The sequence below is a fragment of the Culex pipiens genome, chromosome 2 (assembly GCF_016801865.2).
Source record: "Culex pipiens pallens isolate TS chromosome 2, TS_CPP_V2, whole genome shotgun sequence".
NCBI lineage: Eukaryota > Metazoa > Arthropoda > Insecta > Diptera > Culicidae > Culex > Culex pipiens.
The window spans coordinates 68047025-68068070 of record NC_068938.1 but is presented as its reverse complement, the minus strand read 5'-3'; the positions used below and the strand labels follow the sequence as shown (position 1 = coordinate 68068070).

General features: G+C 38.3%; 1 protein-coding gene across 5 annotated transcripts in view; it reads right to left on the bottom strand.

The window, feature by feature from the left end:
• Window positions 1-4967: 4967 nt before the first annotated feature.
• LOC120414058 (insulin receptor substrate 1) overlaps window positions 4968-21046 on the bottom strand; it is a 303617-nt gene continuing 287538 nt past the window's right edge. For 3 of the 5 annotated variants that reach the window (XM_052708147.1, XM_052708148.1, XM_039575075.2), the window contains 5 exons: window positions 19807-20718; window positions 14943-15315; window positions 14729-14849; window positions 10910-11193; window positions 4968-7987 (listed from right to left, as the gene is read on the bottom strand). In XM_052708147.1, the coding sequence (XP_052564107.1) occupies window positions 5074-7987; window positions 10910-11193; window positions 14729-14849; window positions 14943-15315; window positions 19807-20718 (4604 nt within the window). In that variant the 3' untranslated portion in view covers window positions 4968-5073. The remainder of the gene's footprint in view (window positions 7988-10909; window positions 11194-14728; window positions 14850-14942; window positions 15316-19806; window positions 20719-21046) is intronic. The other 2 variants (XM_052708149.1, XM_039575078.2) reach the window with 1 other exon arrangement.

The following is a 21046-nucleotide window of genomic DNA, read 5'->3' as shown; positions in this document are numbered from 1 at the left end:
CAACAAAACGCAAGACAAAACGTTTTGTTGAGAACATCAACATTTATGTCGAATCAACGCTAAACGTCAAAGCAACTTTTTCAAAAGATTTTTGTGTAATTGAGACATTTTGTTGAATCAAGCCTCGTACAGGCTGATCGTACAACATATTTTTCTGCGTGTGAGCGCCGCACTGATTTTTTGTTCTCTCCTCTCTGAGCATGTTCTTGTGTGAGCGTCACCGCCAAAAACGGAGTAGGCCAAGCAGCTTACGAGGAACTTGAATCGCTGTATGAAGCGATCTGCCAATTCGTTGGCTGCTTGCGAATCATGGTAGCTCTCGGTTGATTGCGGCCTGATGATTCTAGCGATTCACTCGGCGATGAGTGAGTGATTTGTGGTCATTGAACCGCTTAAAGTATAAATTTATCTACTTTAAAAATTCCAGAATATAATTATTGAAACCGAAATTGAAACAATGAAAATAAAAATAAAGATGACAAACCAATTGAAATTTATTTTCCGTTTTATGAATGAACCATTTACCGACGCTATTTATTTGCACATTATTCCATTATTTCTTGCAATTTGATTTGGAAAAATAATAACAAATTAAACCTTACAGTACTCATTTTACGCACTAAAACAAAAAAAAAATCTAAGATAAACAAAATAGAAACTAGATTTTTCAAAAAGAACACGCTTTACAACTTTTTTTTTACGAAACCTAAAAGTTGAGCAAAAACAAATATCGAAAAGGAACGAAATAAACCTAACAAAAAAGAAACAGTTGACAGTTTAGCACAAGAAAGTGGAAACAAGTGCATTTGCTGCTGTATATTTAAAACACACCAACTTGAATATCTTTTTAAAGTGCTTGGAGAAAAAGATACAAAGCTGATCCGAATTTGCCCCGCACGTTTGTGCGGAAGAGAGAGTTGCGAAGGTTTTAATTAGTCTGCGCCGAAAGTGCGAGGAACGATTGTTTGTAAAACACCGCACAAGTCAAACCTTTTTTGTGTGTGTTTGTAACTAAAACATGTATATTTTAACTAGTTTCACGATTATTATTTTTTTCTTTTCCGTTTTTCGAGGTATCCGACTGCCTGTTTTGTTTTGTCTGTGGGAACACTTAAAAATGGGGACAAAAATATGGTACGTTTTTTTCTCTATTGTTGTGGCGAAAATTAGTTTAGTTTGTTTGTAACTATATAAGTCATACTTGAACGTATTCCGTTGAACTGTTTTCTCCTCTTTCGTTTTTTTCTTTACTCTGATGCAGGTTGTATGAATGTATTTTTCTGTAAATGTGAATATGAATAGTTTAGAGGTTCCAACCTGTGTGTGTGAGTGTTTATGAGTGAGTTCGCTACAGTTACATTACTTACACGCTCCCTCTCTCTTTCTCTCTCTTTTTAGTATATAGATATTTTCCTCTTCACTTTTAAATTTACCTTTATTTTCTTTACTTTCTTAAACTTAAATATGTATAAGTTATACTTTCTTCCTTCCTAAATCTAACCTCCCTTAAGGACTAAAAATTGATTTTCCTTAATAAAAAATAAAGTTTTCTATAGCTTTTATCCTCTCATTTAATATTAGTCTAAACTTACGCTCAATTAATTTACTTATCGATTAAACTTTTATGTGTATGCATCTTTAATGTTAATGTGTGTGTTGTTTTCCTCGCCATTTGCTCACACTTTCTCCCTTTTTCATGCTCTTAAACCTACTAACCTAATAGTCGTGTGTGTGTTTGTTTAATATTCTTCTAACTTTCGTTGATGAAAGTGTTAAACAGAACAAAGAAACAGTGTGTGTGTGTTTGTTGTTGTTAATCAAGAAAAAATCAAGTAAAGCTTATTTTGGCATTTGAATTTTCATCTCATCGTTATCTCGTCAAAGGATTTGTTTGTTTCATTTTTTTTCTTCTTTATTTTTGGGGGTTTTTCTTCTTTAATCTTCTCTTTTCTGCTTCTTCATTAGACTACGTTTTTTGGAATATTGTTCTCTCTCATCTTCTCCTCCTTCTTTTTTTCATCTTTCTCCGGACACTTAACCACTAACTTTTTTTCTTCTCTCTCATTTTGTTACACATTACAAAAACAAAGACGAAACGATTCACTGCACTGCCGTGTCCGGAACGCTCTAGACCTTAACAAAAATACAACACTCAAGCGATACTCTCGCGCGCTCTCGCTCTCTCTCGCTCACGTTTCTATACACAACTAGGACAAAAAAGAGTAAACAATAGTAAATAAGGTGAGCAACTCTTCGCAAAATGAACAATTTGTTTATTTTTTTGACAATTTTTGTTTTTTTGACTGAAACTTTTTCATCAGTTGATTGTTTGTACAACAATTTTTAGAAGCATCTGACAGTGTTACATGAATTTTGAAGTAAAACTCAAGTGTGGGAATTGATTTCTTGTCTTTTATAAACATTGGTTTGTGGGTTATTTAAAATTAAATGTATTAAAGAATTTTAAAGCTTAAATTTTTCAAAAATCATCACTTTAAAAACCATGCAGTATTTATAGAATTTTTAAAAGAAATATAATGTCTTTTCTTCTCTTCAAAAACCTTTTGAATACAGTTCTAAAAATGATTATCTTTAAAGATTGTTATACAAAAACCAACCTTTTGAATAACTTCTGGACAGAAGCTTAAATTCTGTTTTTGTTTGCAGAACTTTTAATTCACCTTTCCAAGATTGTGATTCTGAAATGTTTTCGTAAAGTTGAGTCAAACGACATTTGAATGCAGACACAAAGCGCCTGTCGTGCTTTGTGAAGCAACCGTTAGTGAACGCACACGAAGTCGAAACGAAAAAACCGAGCTCGGCATTCAAACAGCCACCCGAGTCGAAGGCACATATTCTCTCTCTCACTCTCTCTCTTTCTCTCTCTCTCAACTGCCCTCTTTCTTGCTCGTGCGGTGCTGCGTGGTGACAGTAATCATTTGAATGCATTCATGGGAAATGCGGTAAGAATTTAGGTAAAATGTCAAACAAACGTTTTCGCACGAATGTGTTTCTGTTCAGTTCTCTTGAGAGTTGAATGACTGTGAAGGCAAACGAAGCGCTCAATCACCATTCAAGGAGCTATTAAACTACGGCAAACAAACTAGCACTTTTGACAGTTTGCCAGTTTGCCTGCTTTGTTTGTTTGCCTGGATTTGTGTGTATAAACGTCATCCTGCATACATTTGGCTTGTTTGCGAGTTTGCCGCATACAAGTTTGCGAGTTTGGCAAATTGTCAAACACGAAAAAGTGCGAGTATGTTTGCGGAAGTGTAATGACTCCTTCACTAAAATGGTCAAATGGTCCTGGAGGCTAAATTGGGAAGTTCTAGATTTTTTTTTTGAGAATTTTGGAATTGTTTTTTTGTTGATTGTCAAATAAATAACTTTTAGTAAAGTTTCATCGTAATCATCAGAAAATGTTTTCTTTTCACCCATAATTTTTTAAAACTTTGTTGAGAGTTGATGATCAAGTAATGACTCCTAATTAAAAAAAAATATCATCTTTCATTCTTTCAATTCTATCAAGACAAATTTTTACAAGCAAAAAATTTTTTAACAAAAGCAGAAAAAAGTAAAATTGTATATGCTGTGAAGAAAAATACCGAATTTTTACTAAAAGTATTGCAGGACTCTATTTTATGATCGACATTTTTTTATGTTGTAATTTTTGTCATGGCTTAGAACAAAATATTATCGTAAATATTTCAGCAATTGAGAAAATTGATGTTTGTCTAAAAAGCAAGCTAAAAAAGTATTTTTTTTTAATTCGAGGAAAACGATTGCGAAAATAATTTTAAGTTTATTTCGTTCAATTTTGAAGCACATTGTAGCACGCTGCAATAACATCTTTTAAGTCGCATATTTTATGAAAAAGAAGTACTTTGAATAAAATCTTAGTTAACAAAGAATTAAAAAGTTCTGGTACAATAAAAAACGTTACTTAATCCACCCTTAGGTGGTTGGTGCCTTCCTCACATTTAAAAGGTAATGCTATCCAAAATAGGTGTTCTATCAATTTGACTCATTATTCATTCATTCATTCAGATTGGGTAGTCAGATCATCATATTTCAGGGCACTTATGTGCTTACAACTTATGATAGAGTAGTCAAACCTCCAATTCAATTTGTGCCCGCTGCAAAGGCTTTTTAATTACCTATCCACAGATAGGTCGCATGATATATTTGGACAACGTTTTCATCAAAATATCTGAGATCTGGCCTCCAAAAAGTGTATAAATAACACTTAAGTGCTAATAACTTTTGATAGGGTTGTCAGATTTTCAATGTCTTGGACGCGTTGGAAAGGTCTTTTAAATACCTTTCTAAAAATGTATAACATGCCTTAACTAAACTGCATAATTTTTAATAGCGACTTATGGGACCCTAAGACGGATCGAATGACGCCAAAACGGACAAAATCGGTTAAGCCAATGTTGAGATAATCGAGTGACAATTTTTTGATCAACATCCCACCACACACACAGACATTTGCTCAGAATTTGATTCTGAGTCGATAGGTATACATGAAGGTGGGTCTATGAGGTATAACTAAGAAGTTTGTTTTCTGAGTGATTTTATAGCCTTTCCTCAGTAAGGTGAGGAAGGCAAAACAGTTTGAATGATTTTTTAGTTCAAATTAAATCAAAAAGTATTAGAGCATTATTTTTCTTCTGTTTGCAAATTTGTCGAAGACACTAACTTGATTGGATGATCTGTTAGAATTGTACAAAGACAAGTATGGACAAAAATTGATGCACAAATACGATTCAAAGGTTTCAGTCAAAAACATAAAGAAAAATCATCAATACAAACCAACTTGCTCATTTGGCGAAGACATGCTCAGGTAACAAAGAATCTTGTATTTTTTTTTGTTTTGTTTCGATTTTGGATTCAATATATTTACACAGTTTCGGCTTGTTTTCCGAAACACACGCCCTCTCTCAATTTTCTTCTTTTTTTTGGGTAAGGTGGCGAACCTTTTAACAAACAATCGCCGAGGGTTTTCCAGGCTTCTTCCGGGGGAAGGGGTTTTCCCCCAGATTGGCAGTTTCAGGGTTCCTCTCTCTCTTTTTACGGTTGCCCGCCGGTGGCCGCCTTCGGCGGAATCGGCGCCCCCGTCCGGTCAAAGTCAATTTGCGCGTACGTGAAGGCGCCCTGCTGGGGCTGCGGCTGCTGCGAGGTACATCCAGAGTTGGGACTAGGGCTGGAGTTGAGCGAGTCGGGTGTGGGGGCCTCGCTGGGCGCCGGGTCGACGTCCATGCGGGTGGCCGTTGGCGGCGGGTTGGTTCCGCAGGGGGGGAGGTCGAGGCTGGCGTAGTGCAGCTCCCGTTCGGAACTTACGGAGGGTGGGCGGGACACGATGGGTTGGTCGGTTAGCGTTGCGGTTGACGCCATCGGGCTTTGGTTTTTGCTTTCGCAGAGGGTCGAGGTGGAGGAAGCGGACGATGAGGTAGCTGATATGACGACCGGGAGGCGGTCCGAGTTTGCGGAGTTGGGCCGGGTTGAGCCGGCGGAGGGAGGGCATTTGGTGGCGGCGGTGCCGCAGCCGATCTTTTCGCTGTTGACGCTGTTGGGTCGGGAGGACGCGGACCGTTGGAGCAGTTCGTAGCCGGAGGCGTCCGTGCCGGTGGGGCGGCGCTCGGAGAATTGCCGCGCGAAGGCCGGTTTGGGGGAGACGCCGCTGGCGGTTTTGCGGAGGAGGGCGTCGTCCTGGCTGGAAGTGATCGGCCGGAAGCCGATCGTGCTGGATTTTTTGCCCAGGAGGGGAGGAAGACCGACGTCGCTGGTGGAGGAGGATGGGTTGTTGGGGCAGGGTGTGGCCAGTTCGGATTGGGATGAGGTGCTGGACAGTTTGCGGAGGGTGGCGGTGGCGGCCGGGTTCATGATGGCGTAGTCACCGGCCTGGTCATCGCCCACTGCCATGGGAGTGGACGTTGGCTTTGGTGTGACGGGCGTGGTAACGGGACTGCAGTTGACGTAGTCCGGGTATTCGACGGCGGCGGATTTGACGGTGGTCACGACGGAGGCCGACGTCCGCGTGCTGGTGCAGGTCGTCGTCGTGGTGCACGTTCGCTTGAAGGAACTTGGCCGACTCTTTTCAGTCTTGAGGTTGCTCGTGTGAGGTTGCTGCAGACTCAACTCCGCATAGTTATGGCTGAGGTCCTCGACGCGGGATTCGTTCGATTCTTCGCTGTGCTCGTCCAGTTCGGTGATGAGCAGCGTTCCGCTCGTTCCGTCGATGAGGCACTTGTCGGGATCCGCCTGGACGAACGGCTTGATGGGACTGCCCGGACTGAAGGGGAAGATCGTTGCCTGGCTGCCCGAAGGCGTCACGATGCCACTGTCCCGGGAGTCACACCGTGACCGGGGGCTGAACCCGATCTGGGCCGAACCGTGCCGTTGCTGGGCCGGGTTCAGCGGAAGATAGTTTGGAATATTGGACGGCGCACCGCCCATCTTTGGTTCCATCATCAGGTCCCCAACGACGCGCAATCCACCCGACTGGATCGCGATCGGTTGCGAGCTGAGCCGTGACTCGGGCAGTTCCTTGCGCGTGAAATCCATGTTGATGTACTCGTCCGAAACGGCCGGCTCGACCTTCGCCCCAAGACTAGACTTGTTCTGGTTCCAGGACATCTCCATGTAACCCTCCGGGGCACTGCTCGGCGCCACCAGCAGCTCGTCCTCGTCGTGCGTCATCTTGTCCTCGTTGCCACTGTCGCCACCGGTTCCGGCACCCCCACCACTTCCACCACCCACCATCAGCGGATTAATGTTCAGGTAATCATCCGAAGGTACTTTGCGTTGCGTTTGCGAAGAGGAAGACAGTGACGATGGCCCTGCACCGCGCGGGGACATCTCCAGGTAGTTGTTGTTGTTGTTACTTCCGCCGGCCCCACCCCCACCATTGAACTTCTTCGGCGAGTTGATCGTGATCGGCGAACTCGTGCTCTTCGTCGACAGGTTTGGCTCGTAGCAACCCGGCTTCATGTCCAGGTAGTCACTCTCCTCCAACGGCACCGGCGCCAAATGACCCGGCTTCATCTCCATGTAACCAGTATCAATCGCCGTAGTGGCCGCTCCCCCAACCGCTCCCATCTCCATGTAATCCTCCATCCCCATCCCCTTTTGCGGCGTACTACTCTCCGGCTCTCCCCCGTGATACGACGCACCAAAGTCAATCTCCATCAGGTCGTCCATCGGGTCAAACGATCCGTGCGGCTTACTACTCACCAACACCGGCGCACTAATCGACTTCTTACCCGACGTCGCAGACGTCCCCGACGCCCCAGCCTTCCCAACACTCGAACTCGACCCCGACCCCACCATCCCTCCGATCGTCGACGTGTTCGTAATGCTCCCACTCCCACTCGCACTCTCCTGCATACTCCCCGAACTCCCCGCCGACAGCAGTGGCGCCGTAATCGGCGCCCCACCACTGCCCTTATACAACTCCGACCGCGGAACCTTCGCCCGCGAACCCACCGAAAACGCCCGCACTCGCGAATTCCCCCCCGCACCACCACTCTCAACCGCTGAACTCAGCATATCCACCCTCAACTTCCGCTTATTATGCTCCAACCGACTGCCCACCGAGTACGTCCGCAGCGGACGATCCATCTCGTCGTCCTCACTCGGCGTAAACCGCGCCTCGACCTTCTCCAAGTGGTACGCCGAAAAGCGCATATCCGTCGACGGAGTGCCGCTCGTGATGCTGCAACTGGACGCCGCCGAGCTGATGTTCCCGTTGCCGGCGGAAGGCGTCGGAATGCCCGGCGTTGGGACGTGGGTGCTACTGCTGCGGATGCTGGTAGGTTCCATGTCCACGTAGGATTCTTCCGGGGCGGCTGAGGTTGAGGCTGAGCTGGCGGTGGTGGTGGCGACGACGACGGTGCCACCGGGTGCCATAGGAACATAACCGTCGGGGACGTCCTCCGCGAGGCTGGAGGCGCGCGAGTGTGCGCTCGAGCTGCCCGTGTAGAGGCTGATGGGAAGACAGAGAAGAAATGGGTAACTTTAGTATTTGCTTTGTTTTTACGGGAATTTTTTTTAACGCAATATATAAATATCAGATCTTGTGATTTAGTGGATTACATATAATTTGAATATTTTTAGATTATTTTTAATGAAGATTTTTAATAGTGGAGCTATCGAAATATACTGCGCATTTAGCTGTATCCGGCAAAAAACCTAACATTCACCTATAAAAATGCATAGTTACCTGTTAGAAATTTTATAAAATTTGAGAAAAAAAGACAATAATATTTCAGGAATATTTAATTTTTAATTATTTTCTATGAAATATGCGCAATGCATTACTAATACCGGAAATGAATTTTAAATATTTATATTTTTTTAATTGGCTCAAACTTTTTGGGAACCTTTCCTGTGACCAAAGTAGCCATTTTGTGTCATTGGTTCACCCATATAAGACTCCATACAATTTTGACAGCTGTCCATACAAAAATGGCATGTAAATATTTGACAATCTATCTCCGGATGGAATTTCTGATCGGTTTAGTGTATTAGGCAAAGTTGAAGGTAATGATGAGGATTATTAAAAAAAAGGAACCCGGATTTTTTTTTTCGATTTAATAAAACTAAATTTTCCAAAACCCATATTTTTATATATTTTGAAATGTTTAGATCTATTTTAGGGGATAAAAAACCGCAACTTTTCAGCCATAGAAAAGAATGAACAAAAATTTTGCCGCCGGGTAATGATTTTTGATTTTTTTAAGGCAAGTTTTTTTTTTAAATAGAAATTTAACTCGAAATCGAAAAGTCTTTACAGAAGTGCACCGTTTTTAAGATATTACATTAATTTAAAAATTTCAGTTTTTCGATTTTTAAAAATAGTATCCATGATTGTCCATGAATATTTTTGAAAAGTTTAGAAAAATTTCAATAAAATTGTCTAAAAAATATTGAATATTGGAGCTCTGTCTGTCAAAATACAGCAAATAATTGAAAAATTGAATATTTTTTAAGCCTCATCCGAACAGCATTTTTTTGTAGTACCAAAATCTCAGAAACTAAAGGTCTTATTTTCAATGTAAAAATTAAAACATTTGTGAAATTTTCTGATACCCACGATTTTTTTTAAATATACGATAGATTTTACGCCCTTTTGAAGTGTTAGAATTTCAAACACAAGCCTTATTTTGAGGCCATTGATCCATAAAATTTAGAAGTTTTAGAGCTTTAGTGTCTTGAAAAGAGTTGTTGCAAATGAGAAGAGGAAACTTTTGGTTTGATTGAAAATTAGGGTGGTTCACTATTAGGGTGATTTGCAAAATCTAACTTTTCAGGAATATTTTTAGGATTTTATTTTGTCTTCTAGAAAGTTGCTGGGCTTGCCAATCCAAGCAACACTATCGAAGACACCGAAATTTTATCTCGTCATCTACGCCTTCTACGACCAAAATTAGAGAAAGCATCTGAGCGAACATTCAAAAACAATTTGGAAGTAAGGGTCAAAAGTTACATCAACTTTAAGGTCAGAAAGACGCAAATTTACAACTTAAAAATCTCAAAAAGGCGCCGGACAAATTTTAAGCGCCAGGTTGCATTCGTAAGAGGAGATCCAGCACAACAAACGCTGAAAAAATGTCAGGGGCACAATGCAAAAAAAAAATTAAATAATTTTTGAATGTAACGTTGAGTTTGCAATCGAAATAGTAGTTTATGCAACAAGTTGCAAAAAGAAAATTTTTTCAGCACGAGTCGTACATAAATACGACGAGTAGTGAAAAAATCAAGTTTTGCAAAAAGTTCCATACAACATTTTTTGCAATTCCGAAAAACACCCTTTGAACAGAATTATAAGTCAAATGTCCATATATTTAATCAATCAATCGTTTAAATCAAAAAAAAGGTTGAAAAGTATTACTTTTCCAAACAAGTGCTGAAAAGTTCAACTTTTCAGCATCCTTTTCAGTACTGAAAAGTAGAACTTTTCAGCATTTGTTTTGAAAGGGGTTACTATTTGATTCTGTTAATAATTCTGTTAAGTAGGCTTTTTTGTCGTTCGAGAGTGACAGGAAAAGTAAGTAGTTTCACGACGGAATTGCAAAAAGAACTTTTTTGCAATTCCGTCTTGAAACTACTTACTTTTCCTGTCATTCTTGAACGACGAAATAGCCTACTTTTCTGTACCAAAAATAACATAATCGAATAGCAACACTTTTCAAAATAAATGCTGAAAAGTTATACTTTTCAGCACTGAAATGGGTGCTGAAAAGTTGAAGTTTTCAGCACTTGTTTCGAAAAGTAACACTTTTCAACATTTTTTTGATTTAAACGATTTATTGACAAAATACATGAAAATTCGACTTGAAATTTCACTCAATGGGTGTTTTTCGAAATTGCAAAAAATGTTGTATGGAACTCGTTGCAAAACTTGATTTTTTTAGCACTCGTCGTATTTATCCAACTCGGTGGATAAATGTACGACTCGTGCTGAAAAAATCCTTTTTTTGCAACTTGTTGCATAAACTACTATTTTGCAATTCCGTCATAAAAACTGTACCAAAAATAACAGAATCGATTAGCAACCCTTTTCAAAAAAAAAAAAAAAATGCTGAAAACAAATGCACTGAAATGGATGCTGAATAGTTGAACTTTTCAGCACTTGTTTTGAAAAGTTATACTTTTCAACATTTTTTTTGATTTGAACGATTCACTTATAATTCTGTTCAAAGGGTGTTTTTCGGAATTGCAAAAAATGTTGTATGGAACTCGTTGCAAAACTTGATTTTTTCACCACTCGTCGTATTTATGCAACTTCAATGATCGGTAAGATCGGTAAAAAATCTCTATGTGTAATTTTGCATTAAATTCATACAAAATGGGACATTATTATTTAAAAAAATAAAACTATTTTTATAGAGAGTATGTTACTCACCCCCTCGGATAATCGGCCACCGGTGACATCGGAATGTAGCCCCCGTTGCCGGACGGATCGCCCGGCGAGCTTCCGCAGGGGCTGCACATGTCCATGTAGTTGCCCTCGACCGAGCCGGACATCTGGGGCGTGTGCTGCTGCTGCTGCTGGTGATGGTGGTGGTGTTGCTGTTGCTGTTGCAGGTTGTGGTGAAGCTGCGAGTGATGGCCTCCCGGTGGTGCCGGACTGCCCCTTCTGACCGCCTGCGATATTGGAAGCGACAAAGAGTTATAACTGTGCCTCAACTGGGGGGAGGGAATGTGAGAATTTAGCAATGGTTTTGATTTATTTTTTGAATTTTGAAACACAATTTTGAAACATTTGCCAGATTTTGGTGGTCCAGATTGTTGTTGATGTTGATTTTGGTTGTTGGAGTTGTTGTTGTGGTTGTCGTGAAGAATTTCGCCATCGAAAGATTTTGGGTTCAATTTTGGTGGTGGTTGATCGGTTGGTTGGTTTCAATGAGGGTCGAGTTTCGGGAGGGTTTTGAAGAGCACGCGCCAGAGAGAAAGAGAAACAAAAAAGAAGACACACATTCCGGAAATAATCAATTTGGCCAATTTTGGTGGAATTTTGAATATTTAGGCTATGGTTGACTAAGTAGTTGCACGGTTATCTGATAACCACTTTTATTTCTTCTGGACAGATTCTTGTGAAACTACTTGTCAAAATGTGCTGAAAGAAGTTGACCAACTGTTCTATGTTCTTCGAAACATCTTAACTGCTCTATTCAATCCCCAATTTGTTTATTAAATTCATTATTTTTTTTTGGTTTCATGAATTTGGTTTGATTTTTGGGTATGTTTGATTTTTTTTTGTAATAAGGTAAGAAATGATAACCAATTTATCCTTTTTACTTTATAATGTAGAAATAAAATATTTGGAATTTAACTGTAATTTGAATTGAATTTTTACAATTATTGTTCTTTTAATGAATTGAAAAAAAAACTAAGTATGTAAATATTACCTGAAATAAAGTACCGGTATAGAAATATTTAAATTAGGAAATCAATTTTAAAATTGTAATTAAATTTTGTGTCTGTGAATTGTAAATATCTCAAAAGATGTCTTCTAAATACTGGTTTCTGCAATCTGATTAGTCGAAAATTGCTTAAAATGGCATCATCTAACTCGTTTAAAGTGCTTCAAATTTAGAAGATCTAATATCTTCATAGCTGTTTCCTGAAAATATATGTTAAGCATTATGCTTAGAAGCATTTTGATCAATTTTCGTTTGAAATTTGTGATTTAAACTTCTTTTAGGTGAAATTCTCTTAGAAATGAGCCCATTTTTCAAATTTAAATTTTTGTACTTTTTAATCTGTCTGAAACTTTTTTGGTGCTATCCGTTTGCCTAAAAAGCCATTTTGCATCATCAGTTTGTCCATATAGTTTTTCCGTCCGCAAGTGGCAGCTTCTCATACAAAAATGATTTCGGAAAATTCAAAAATCTACCCAGATTATTAAGCAAAGATGGCGTTACGAATGGTGCACATCTGAAATGTCAAAATCACGCAATGGTACCAACAGTACAAAAAAGCGTGCCATGGCATGACAGCCACACTTTTTTTTCCTAATGTTGGTACCACTGGACGATTTTGACATATCGGGTAACGCCATCTTCGTTTGAAAATCTGGATAGTTTTTGAAGGATTTTTTACATCAAATAAAAAATTTGCAGTTAAAAAGTACTTTAGAAAAAAGTGCAACGTTTTAATTTACAACCATTTTTAAGTTACCTTTTTTTTTTAAAAAAAAACGTCACGGTTTTTAATTTTTTTAAAGTAGTGTCCTTTTTTAAAGAATTTTTTTTTAAAGCCGAGCAAATTCTCTACGATTTTATGAACTTTGTAGATACGTTAAAAAAATCTTAATAAAGCCCTCGTTTTTATCTCGGGAACTAGTTGTCCGATTTTCAATATTAAAATATGAATTGATATTTAATATGATTTTTTTTAATTTGCTGCTCTTTTAAATACAAGTTTTTTTTTTCAAAATGTTTAAATATAAAAATTAAGTGTTTTTGCCCATTTCAAAAAATAATATTTCTAAATAATATTTATTGAAAAGAGCAGAAAATTTCACAAAATTTGTATGTTTTAACAATGAAAATCAGACTAAACTAAAAAAATATGACTATTCAGCATTTATATACAAAAAGTAAAAGCTGCTAAATGATTTTCAAAAATACCACATTTATAAACAAAAATCTTAACTGTTCTCGAGCTGTTTCAATCAATTTTGATATCTTGATGTTCGCACCCAATTAAATATTCGTATGCCGGCTATGAACTTATGGGATAGAAAATTCGTGTCAAAGTTGGTTATTATGCTGATAAATGATATCCAATTTACCTACAATAGCCTCTAGAATCACACCACGTAGATCTTGAAAAATAAATTTTATAAATTTCATGTTTCATATTGTTGAATAATTTTTTGTGTTATTTTATTGAATTTATCATAATTTTCTATTGAGTTTTTATGCCTGTGTATTTTATTTTATATCGTTTTTTTTCCTTTACTTTTTGAAATTTATATTCTCCATTTCGTCGTTGTCATGCTATCTTGTAGTACGTGCATTTTGGGTCAAATTGTGTTTAGAACGCCAGCAGCTCACAATGACTCAGCTTTTGACCTTCACAGATCCTCAAAATTCGATTCCAATCCTGAGATATTGAAAAAAACCGAAAAAACTCCTTTTTATATGGAAGAAGTTTTAATCGTGTCGAGCTATCTTAACATAACCTGAAAATTGATGTAAGTGCGACAACTGGCCAAAGGAATTTCAGGTCAGAACGCGTTTGACACACGTACATGCCCAACTTCCGTCAACATTTTTAATTCTAACTCAGGACTCTGGCTACCAAATTCTACCAGACTTCGGGACAATGCAGATTATGGTCAACCAAAGTTTTTTTTTTGTGTTTACTCAATCTAAATGAGCGTAAGAAGTTTAATTTAAATTATTTAATGTTCACTTTTATTTTTCAAAGCCAAAACGAATATTTAAAAAAAATTATAAATATTATTTGAACATTAGCAAAATACAAAAAAAAAAATGTGACAAAATAAACTGTACAGCTGTAGGAATAAACTTTTGTACACTGATTTCTGTTCATGTTGCAATTTTTATTCAATTTTAGCAAAGGATTTATCAGACGAACTTTGCATGACGTTCTTTTGAAATTACCTTGTTTGGGTAATTTACATCAGATAATAAGTAAAACTACATGAGCGATGTGAAATTTTTTTTTTCGATATATTTTTACTCAAATTCAGATTCAAATTCATTTTCAAAGCATTTAAGGTTTTTTTTTTTTAAAAAGCTATCATTAATGGTAATCCTTGAGTTAATAAGCCAAGAATTTTATTTATTGAAACAAGTTTTTTTTTTGTGTTTACTCAAGGTCAAACATTAAAACGCATTTTTCTCGGAACGTCAAAAAGCGACTTGTTTCAAGGTAGCACGACAACGTCGATTAAATAAGTTTAGGTTTTTTATTGCAATTATTTTGTTTTATGTATAAAAATTTGCTGATTTAATTTTTTTTCTAAATCTATTTCAACTATTTAGTAGATAATTAATTTAGTTTTTTTAAAGAGCAACAGTTGGTCAACTTCTTGAGTTTTTTTTTCATATGGTGCTGCAGATCAAATGGTTTGAATTTTGAAACAATAAGCAATAGGGTGAGCAATGCAGAGTAAGTAGATTGGTGGTAAAGAAGTGGGGAAATGACTCGAGTGGAGAACACACTTTGGAGTGCGCACGTGACTTACATGACTGCCAAACTCCTCGATCGAGCGGTGCTGACCAAAGAGCCGCTGGTTGATCCGGCCGTAGTTGTGGATGTACTCGTCGGAGTTTTCCTCCGGGATCGAACATCCGGAACTGAGCGGACTAAAAAGCAGAAAAGAAGAATGTTTATTAATCGTGTGAAAAAAAAAAAAAAAACAAATCGTTCAAAAAGGCGAAGCAAAAGGGGAGACTCACTTAATGACCTTGGGAAAGCCATTGCCCTCGTCCGGGGTGAGCGGATCGACGAAGCTGTCCGTTTCGTCGATGCTGAGCGAGGACCCGTCGCTGCCGGTCGAGCATGCCCCGGTCGACGGCGGGCTCAGCGGGGACGAGTGGACGGGCGGGCTGTGGCTGTGGCTCTGCCGGTTCTGGACCATCACCATCGAGTGGGGCCGCTGGTGGAAGGCCGAGGCAGAGGGAATCGTCCGCGGCGGTGGCATTCCGCCGCTGTTGAGGTGAAGTTGCTGCTGTTGCTGTTGCTGGGTCGTTCCCGCTACCGTGCTGGTTTCACTCGAGGTCCTGTTGCGCGACGGAAGACTGTCGCAGCGTTCGCGGGCTATGGCGGCACCTGTTGCGGCGGAGAAAGGATTTTGTTAGAAAATCAATAAACACTCTAAACTGACCACTTATTATGATTGATTAAGACGACGACGCGAAATGGGGGGCAGGGAATTTGAGGGATTTTAATTTTGTTTGCTTCTCTGGGCATCTTAAACTTAAACATCAAGCATTTTTTTAAATGATGGATATCTCAATGTAATAAGCAAAACGCGCGCGTGCTTGCGGTTAGGGTTAGTTGTAAAGCTTGCTGGGCTGGCTGGTTGCACGTGGAAGGCAGCGTCTTTTAACGCAATGATTTGTTAATTGACGGTTTATGTTGACAAGCTTGTAAGCACGATTAAGCAGTTTTCCATGAAAATAATCCCCCCTTATTGGATTTATAAGCACAAAGAAAAGCATGTTCGACTTTTTAGAAATTTGTTTCCTGTGCTCAAAAAGGGTTCTCGATTCGAAAAAAGAACAGAAAAGTGATTTGTTTCATTGTTATTTCGATTCATTTTCGAAATATTGATATTTGTTTAACACGCTATATTACACAAATTATTAAAGGGATTGACATAACTCTCTTTGCATGGTTTTATTCAAGATGTTCAATGAAAACTGTCGACAATTTGTGCAGAATGTGCAGATGAAAAATTGGTCAGCGCTATTCAAATTATAAACAGTAGTTTTTTAAACCTTGTTAGTTGCTTGAATTATTTAAAATATTTATTAGTAAATCTAAATGAGCGTAAGAAGTTTAATTTAAATTATTTAATGTTCACTTTTATTTTTCAAAGCCAAAACGAATATTTAAAAAAAATTATAAATATTATTTGAACATTAGCAAAATACAAAAAAAAAAAATGTGACAAAATAAACTGTACAGCTGTAGGAATAAACTTTTGTACTCTGATTTCTGTTCATGTTGCAATTTTTATTCAATTTTAGCAAAGGATTTATCAGACGAACTTTGCATGACGTTCTTTTGAAATTACCTTGTTTGGGTAATTTACATAAGATAATAAGTAAAACTACATGAGCGATGTGAAATTTTTTTTTCGATATATTTTTACTCAAATTCAGATTCAAATTCATTTTCAAAGCATTTAAGGTTTTTTTTTTAAAAGCTATCATTAATGGTAATCCTTGAGTTAATAAGCCAAGAATTTTATTTATTGAAACCACCTCAACTCTATCAGTACTCGAAATCATCAAGCTACAAATTTGGAGGAGCTGTTGATACCATCAAAACAAGAAAGAACCACGATTTTCATCGAAATCGTCCATTTTGGCACTACCCCATAGTTTTCTTTTCACGAAATTTGTGAAAACCTTTTTTTATACGGCGATATTTCTGGTCTACAAATCGTAGAAATTTGACCTAGGACTCATTTTGGAGAAAATTTAACTTGAAAAAGTCCTAGCAAGAGCGCGTTCGTATGGGAATGAGTACTAGGATGTAACAAAAATGACTTTTTGGCGGGCATTCAAGGGTTTGTTCCGGTGGGCATACTAAGCCCAAATCCAAAATATGAGCTTGATTGGACGTAACAGGAGCTGGCGCTCCGCCCTTCAATTTTAAACAGGATTTAACCCGTAAAAAAAGATTTTTTCAAAAATGTCACTTTTTAAGGCATTTTGGCCACTGAAGCGTTTATTTTCAACATCATTGGCGTTTGGAGCTTCCTGGAGTTCGGTACAGACCTTCAAAGTTTGGCATTTTTTCAAAAAATCGGCCCCGGCAAAAAAGATATGCGTCGCGCCTCGCGACGCCCTAGACGCCATTTGATTTTGCCGGTGCCGATTTTTCGAAAAAATGCCAAACTTTGAAGTTCTGTACCGAGCTCCAGAGTGCTCCAAATTTCAATGTTATATATACCAAAAGATGCGCAAGGATCTGGCTTACACGCCAATGATGTTGAAAATAAACGCTTCAGTGGCCAAAATGCCTTAAAAAGTGACATTTTTGAAAAAATCTTTTTTTACGGGTTAAATCCTATTTAAAATTGAAGGGCGGAGCGCCAGCTCCTGTTACGTCCAATCAAGCTCATATTTTGGATTTGGGCTTAGTATGCCCACCGGAACAAACCCTTGAATGCCCGCCAAAAAGTCATTTTTGTTACACTCTAATGCGTACAACGTTTATGTCAGAAAAAAGTGTAATTATTAGGGTGCTCAGAAAAAATGACTATCTGCTCCAAAAGCGGTAAACTATTTTTTGGTTATTTGAAGTCAATCCAATTGAAAAAATGTGTTTTCATTCAAAAATGACTTTTTAAAACGTTTATAACTTTTCAGGATAGAATTTTAAAGCTTTGGTATGTTCTACAAAGCTGTAGATCTTTAAATTTCCAATGAGAATCTCACTTTTGAGAATATTTGGGTGCAGACAGCGCACCGTGCAGACCATACCGTAAAAAATGTTTTCAAACAAATTTCCGATTTTTCCCATACAAACTTCACCTTCGAGTATCAATGGGTAAATGTTGACTGATTTTGCTCATATTTAGTCCAGAGTCCTAAAATAGCTCAAGGAACAATATTCAGCTTGTGGAGCGAGGTTTTGATAAAAATTCCAAAATTCTTGTAAATTTACCATTCTTCTGTTGTAATGCAAATTTTCAGTTCAAATAAAGAGCATAAAAGAGCTAAATTCTGAAACCTTCCAGTTTTAAAACTTCCAAATTTACTCAATTTTATACTGTGTACCTGCAATATAGTAAAAAAAATATGTTTATGTTACATATTGGCATATTAAAAAGTATGTAATTTTACATCAGGAAGTGGTAAAATTTTCATCAGTTTTTACCTTTTTTTTACACATTATTATGGTTAAATTACTTAAAATAGGTAATATTCAACCATCCAAATTTTCAACCTTTTACAATGTTTACTATGTAGTGCAAACGCGCAATCATGATTTTTTTGAATGAAATTTACATATTTTTAATGTGAGTATCAAACATGGTAATATTACATCTGGGAATGGGCACATCTTTTATGCCAGTAAAAATGTGTAATTTTACCTCTAAAATTGTGTAAATTCACCACTATTCCAGTGGTTTTCCACTTTTTCAGTCTAAACTGAGGTAATAAATATTACATCATAAAAAAGTAGAACTACACCTTTAAATTTAACACTTTCCAAATTTACACAATTATTACTGTGTAACCTTGAAAAATCAATATCTCGTAAACTAAGAGGAGCAAATTACCAAAATAAGCAACCTTTTCAAAATTGAATATGGATTGCATCAATCGATACTACGTCCAATTTTAAAAATTTTACCAAATAAAACAAAAAAATTTTTTTTACAGAAGATCATCAATTCTGTGAATTTCCATGCAAAAATGTATGATTAGAGTGTATTTAGACTCGATTATTCGAAGGAAATAGTATTTCGGTGAATCAAATCTTACAAATATATATAATATATATTTTTCGCTGTCTCTTTTTGATTGTCGATCTTAATTGACTTAGTAATTTTAAATCCAAGATGGCGGCCAAAATAGCGGTGATGAAATAATGAAAAAATATGTGTTCACAGAACTCGAATTTTATGTAAGAAACTATAAAAAACACATTTTTTTTTTTCTTTATGGCGTGATTATCCGAAGTTCTTATACAACTAATTACTCATCCGTTTTTTTTTTTTTACAGAATACCATATATCGTAAAATTCTAAAACTTTCAATATTTGCAATATAGGTGCCAATCAAAACAAAATTTGGCATCGAGTTCCATAGTTTTAATATTTTCCTTTTTTTGTGTAAAATTCTCACCATTACACAAAATGAAAGAAAATTTGATTATTTTGTACCATTGTTGTGAAACTCCATGCAGATTTTTTGATATCATTAAAAAATATTTTTTTTTAGAAATAAATGTTTTTGTAACTTTTATCTTTAAAAACTTAATGTTTTAGAATTAATAAATAGAAAATAATAACAAGAAACGACTCAAGTAATAGTTTCTGAAATTACAGACATTTTTTAAGTATATTTTAACAGAAAAGTATACTCTATATTCTGATAAGATTATCCCCAATGAAATGATCGTTTTCGATAACGATCAAGATATCGTTTTTGTTTCGACGACAAAGATAATATTACCGTCATCGTTATGATCCTCGATAATATTATCGTTAACCAACTTTATTAAAAGGTAATTAGCTAAGGTAAAGGTATCAGTTTGCAATAAAGAAATGCTTTTGCAATCGTTGGTATAGCTGTGGAAAAAATACGAGGGGGTGCACAACATAAATTACATTAAAACACTAATAAGGGTCAACACAAACAGACAAAAAACACGCAAAACTACATTTAAACATATTCGCATTACCACAAAAGTTAACAATTCTGCGCTGGAAAAATTAGGGTGTACATTTTTAGCACTAGAAATACAATGAATGGTGGCAAAGGGTGAGTGCGATTGTGCGATGATTGTGCTGGGTGATATGGTGCAAGGTTTCCCCGCAAAGATCTACAAGCCTCTCCCCCCCGGGAAAATACATACTCCTCCTCGATCCCGACCGTCCCCCTCCACTGCGACATCTCAACGTGGCCGGCGGCGACTCGCCATTGCTCGGACTCGGCGTACCACCCTCCATCGTACCCCCGGCCACGCTGGTGGCGACCTTCAGCGCGGCCAGCTGCTTACTGCTGGCGAGATTCGAACTTCGCAGCAGCCGCGAAATGAACTGCAGATTTGCCGGGGGTTGTTCCGTTGCAGATTCCGCCGACGGTGGGGGCTTCTTCATGTCCATCGGGAGATACTTTTGGTCCTCGATGATGCTCTCCATTGAGCTGCGGGACTGCGGCGTGCCGCTCTGGCCAATCAACGACTCGTAGCAGGTCGTCGGGGAGGACGCCGACGATGGCAGATACGAGCATGATTTATTCATGTTTTCATAGTCCTGACCGGGTGGTGACGGGATGGTCGTGGAGGTCGGCGTTGCTCCAGCGATGGTGCCACCGTGCAGGGGACATAAATTATAGTGATGATGGTGATGACCGACGACGATGACCGGCATCGACGGACAGGTGCACCGGGCTGATGCCGCTATCGACAGGCTGGACGATTGCTGGTGTTTGCGGTTTGATTGCTGCTGATAGGACGACGACGACGACCCATTGTTGTAATTGTAACCTCCGCCGGTGGTGATCCGGATGGCCGTTTCCTCCGTCAGCGGGAGGGACCGGGTCCGGTGGTGCACGGGTTGGAGCGTTGAACCGAGCAGGATTCGTTGCGGCTGCTGAACTCCACCACCGGTAAAGCTAGGATTGCTACTAACACTGTTGCTGTTGCTGTGGTTGTGGAGGATGTTTGTGGTGGTGGTGGTGGTGGTGCTATGGGGAGAATGGCTTAGCATAGGGGTAGCGCTTGGTAATGATAAAGCTCTTTGATGGAATATCACGGCGGATGTAACTGCGGATAAGAGAATGGGAAGGGAAGAGATAAAAGAAGAAAAACGAAAAAATAACGTCACACAAACGGATCACAAAACACAATAAACAACACAACAAGAGGAGAAAAGAGACGCGAAAAAGTTGGGTGGAAAATTAGTCGAAAAAGAGTAGAAACGAAACGACTGTGTGAGTGGGGTAAAAGAATGAGAAGATATTTTCCGAAGAACAGAGAGTCATAGAAGACTAGCAAAGAATGTGAGAAAAGACTGAAAATGGAACAAACTGTCAACAATGAACGAAAAGAAAAAATCTGGTGGAAATCGTCGTTCAAATTGTGGTGAAAACAT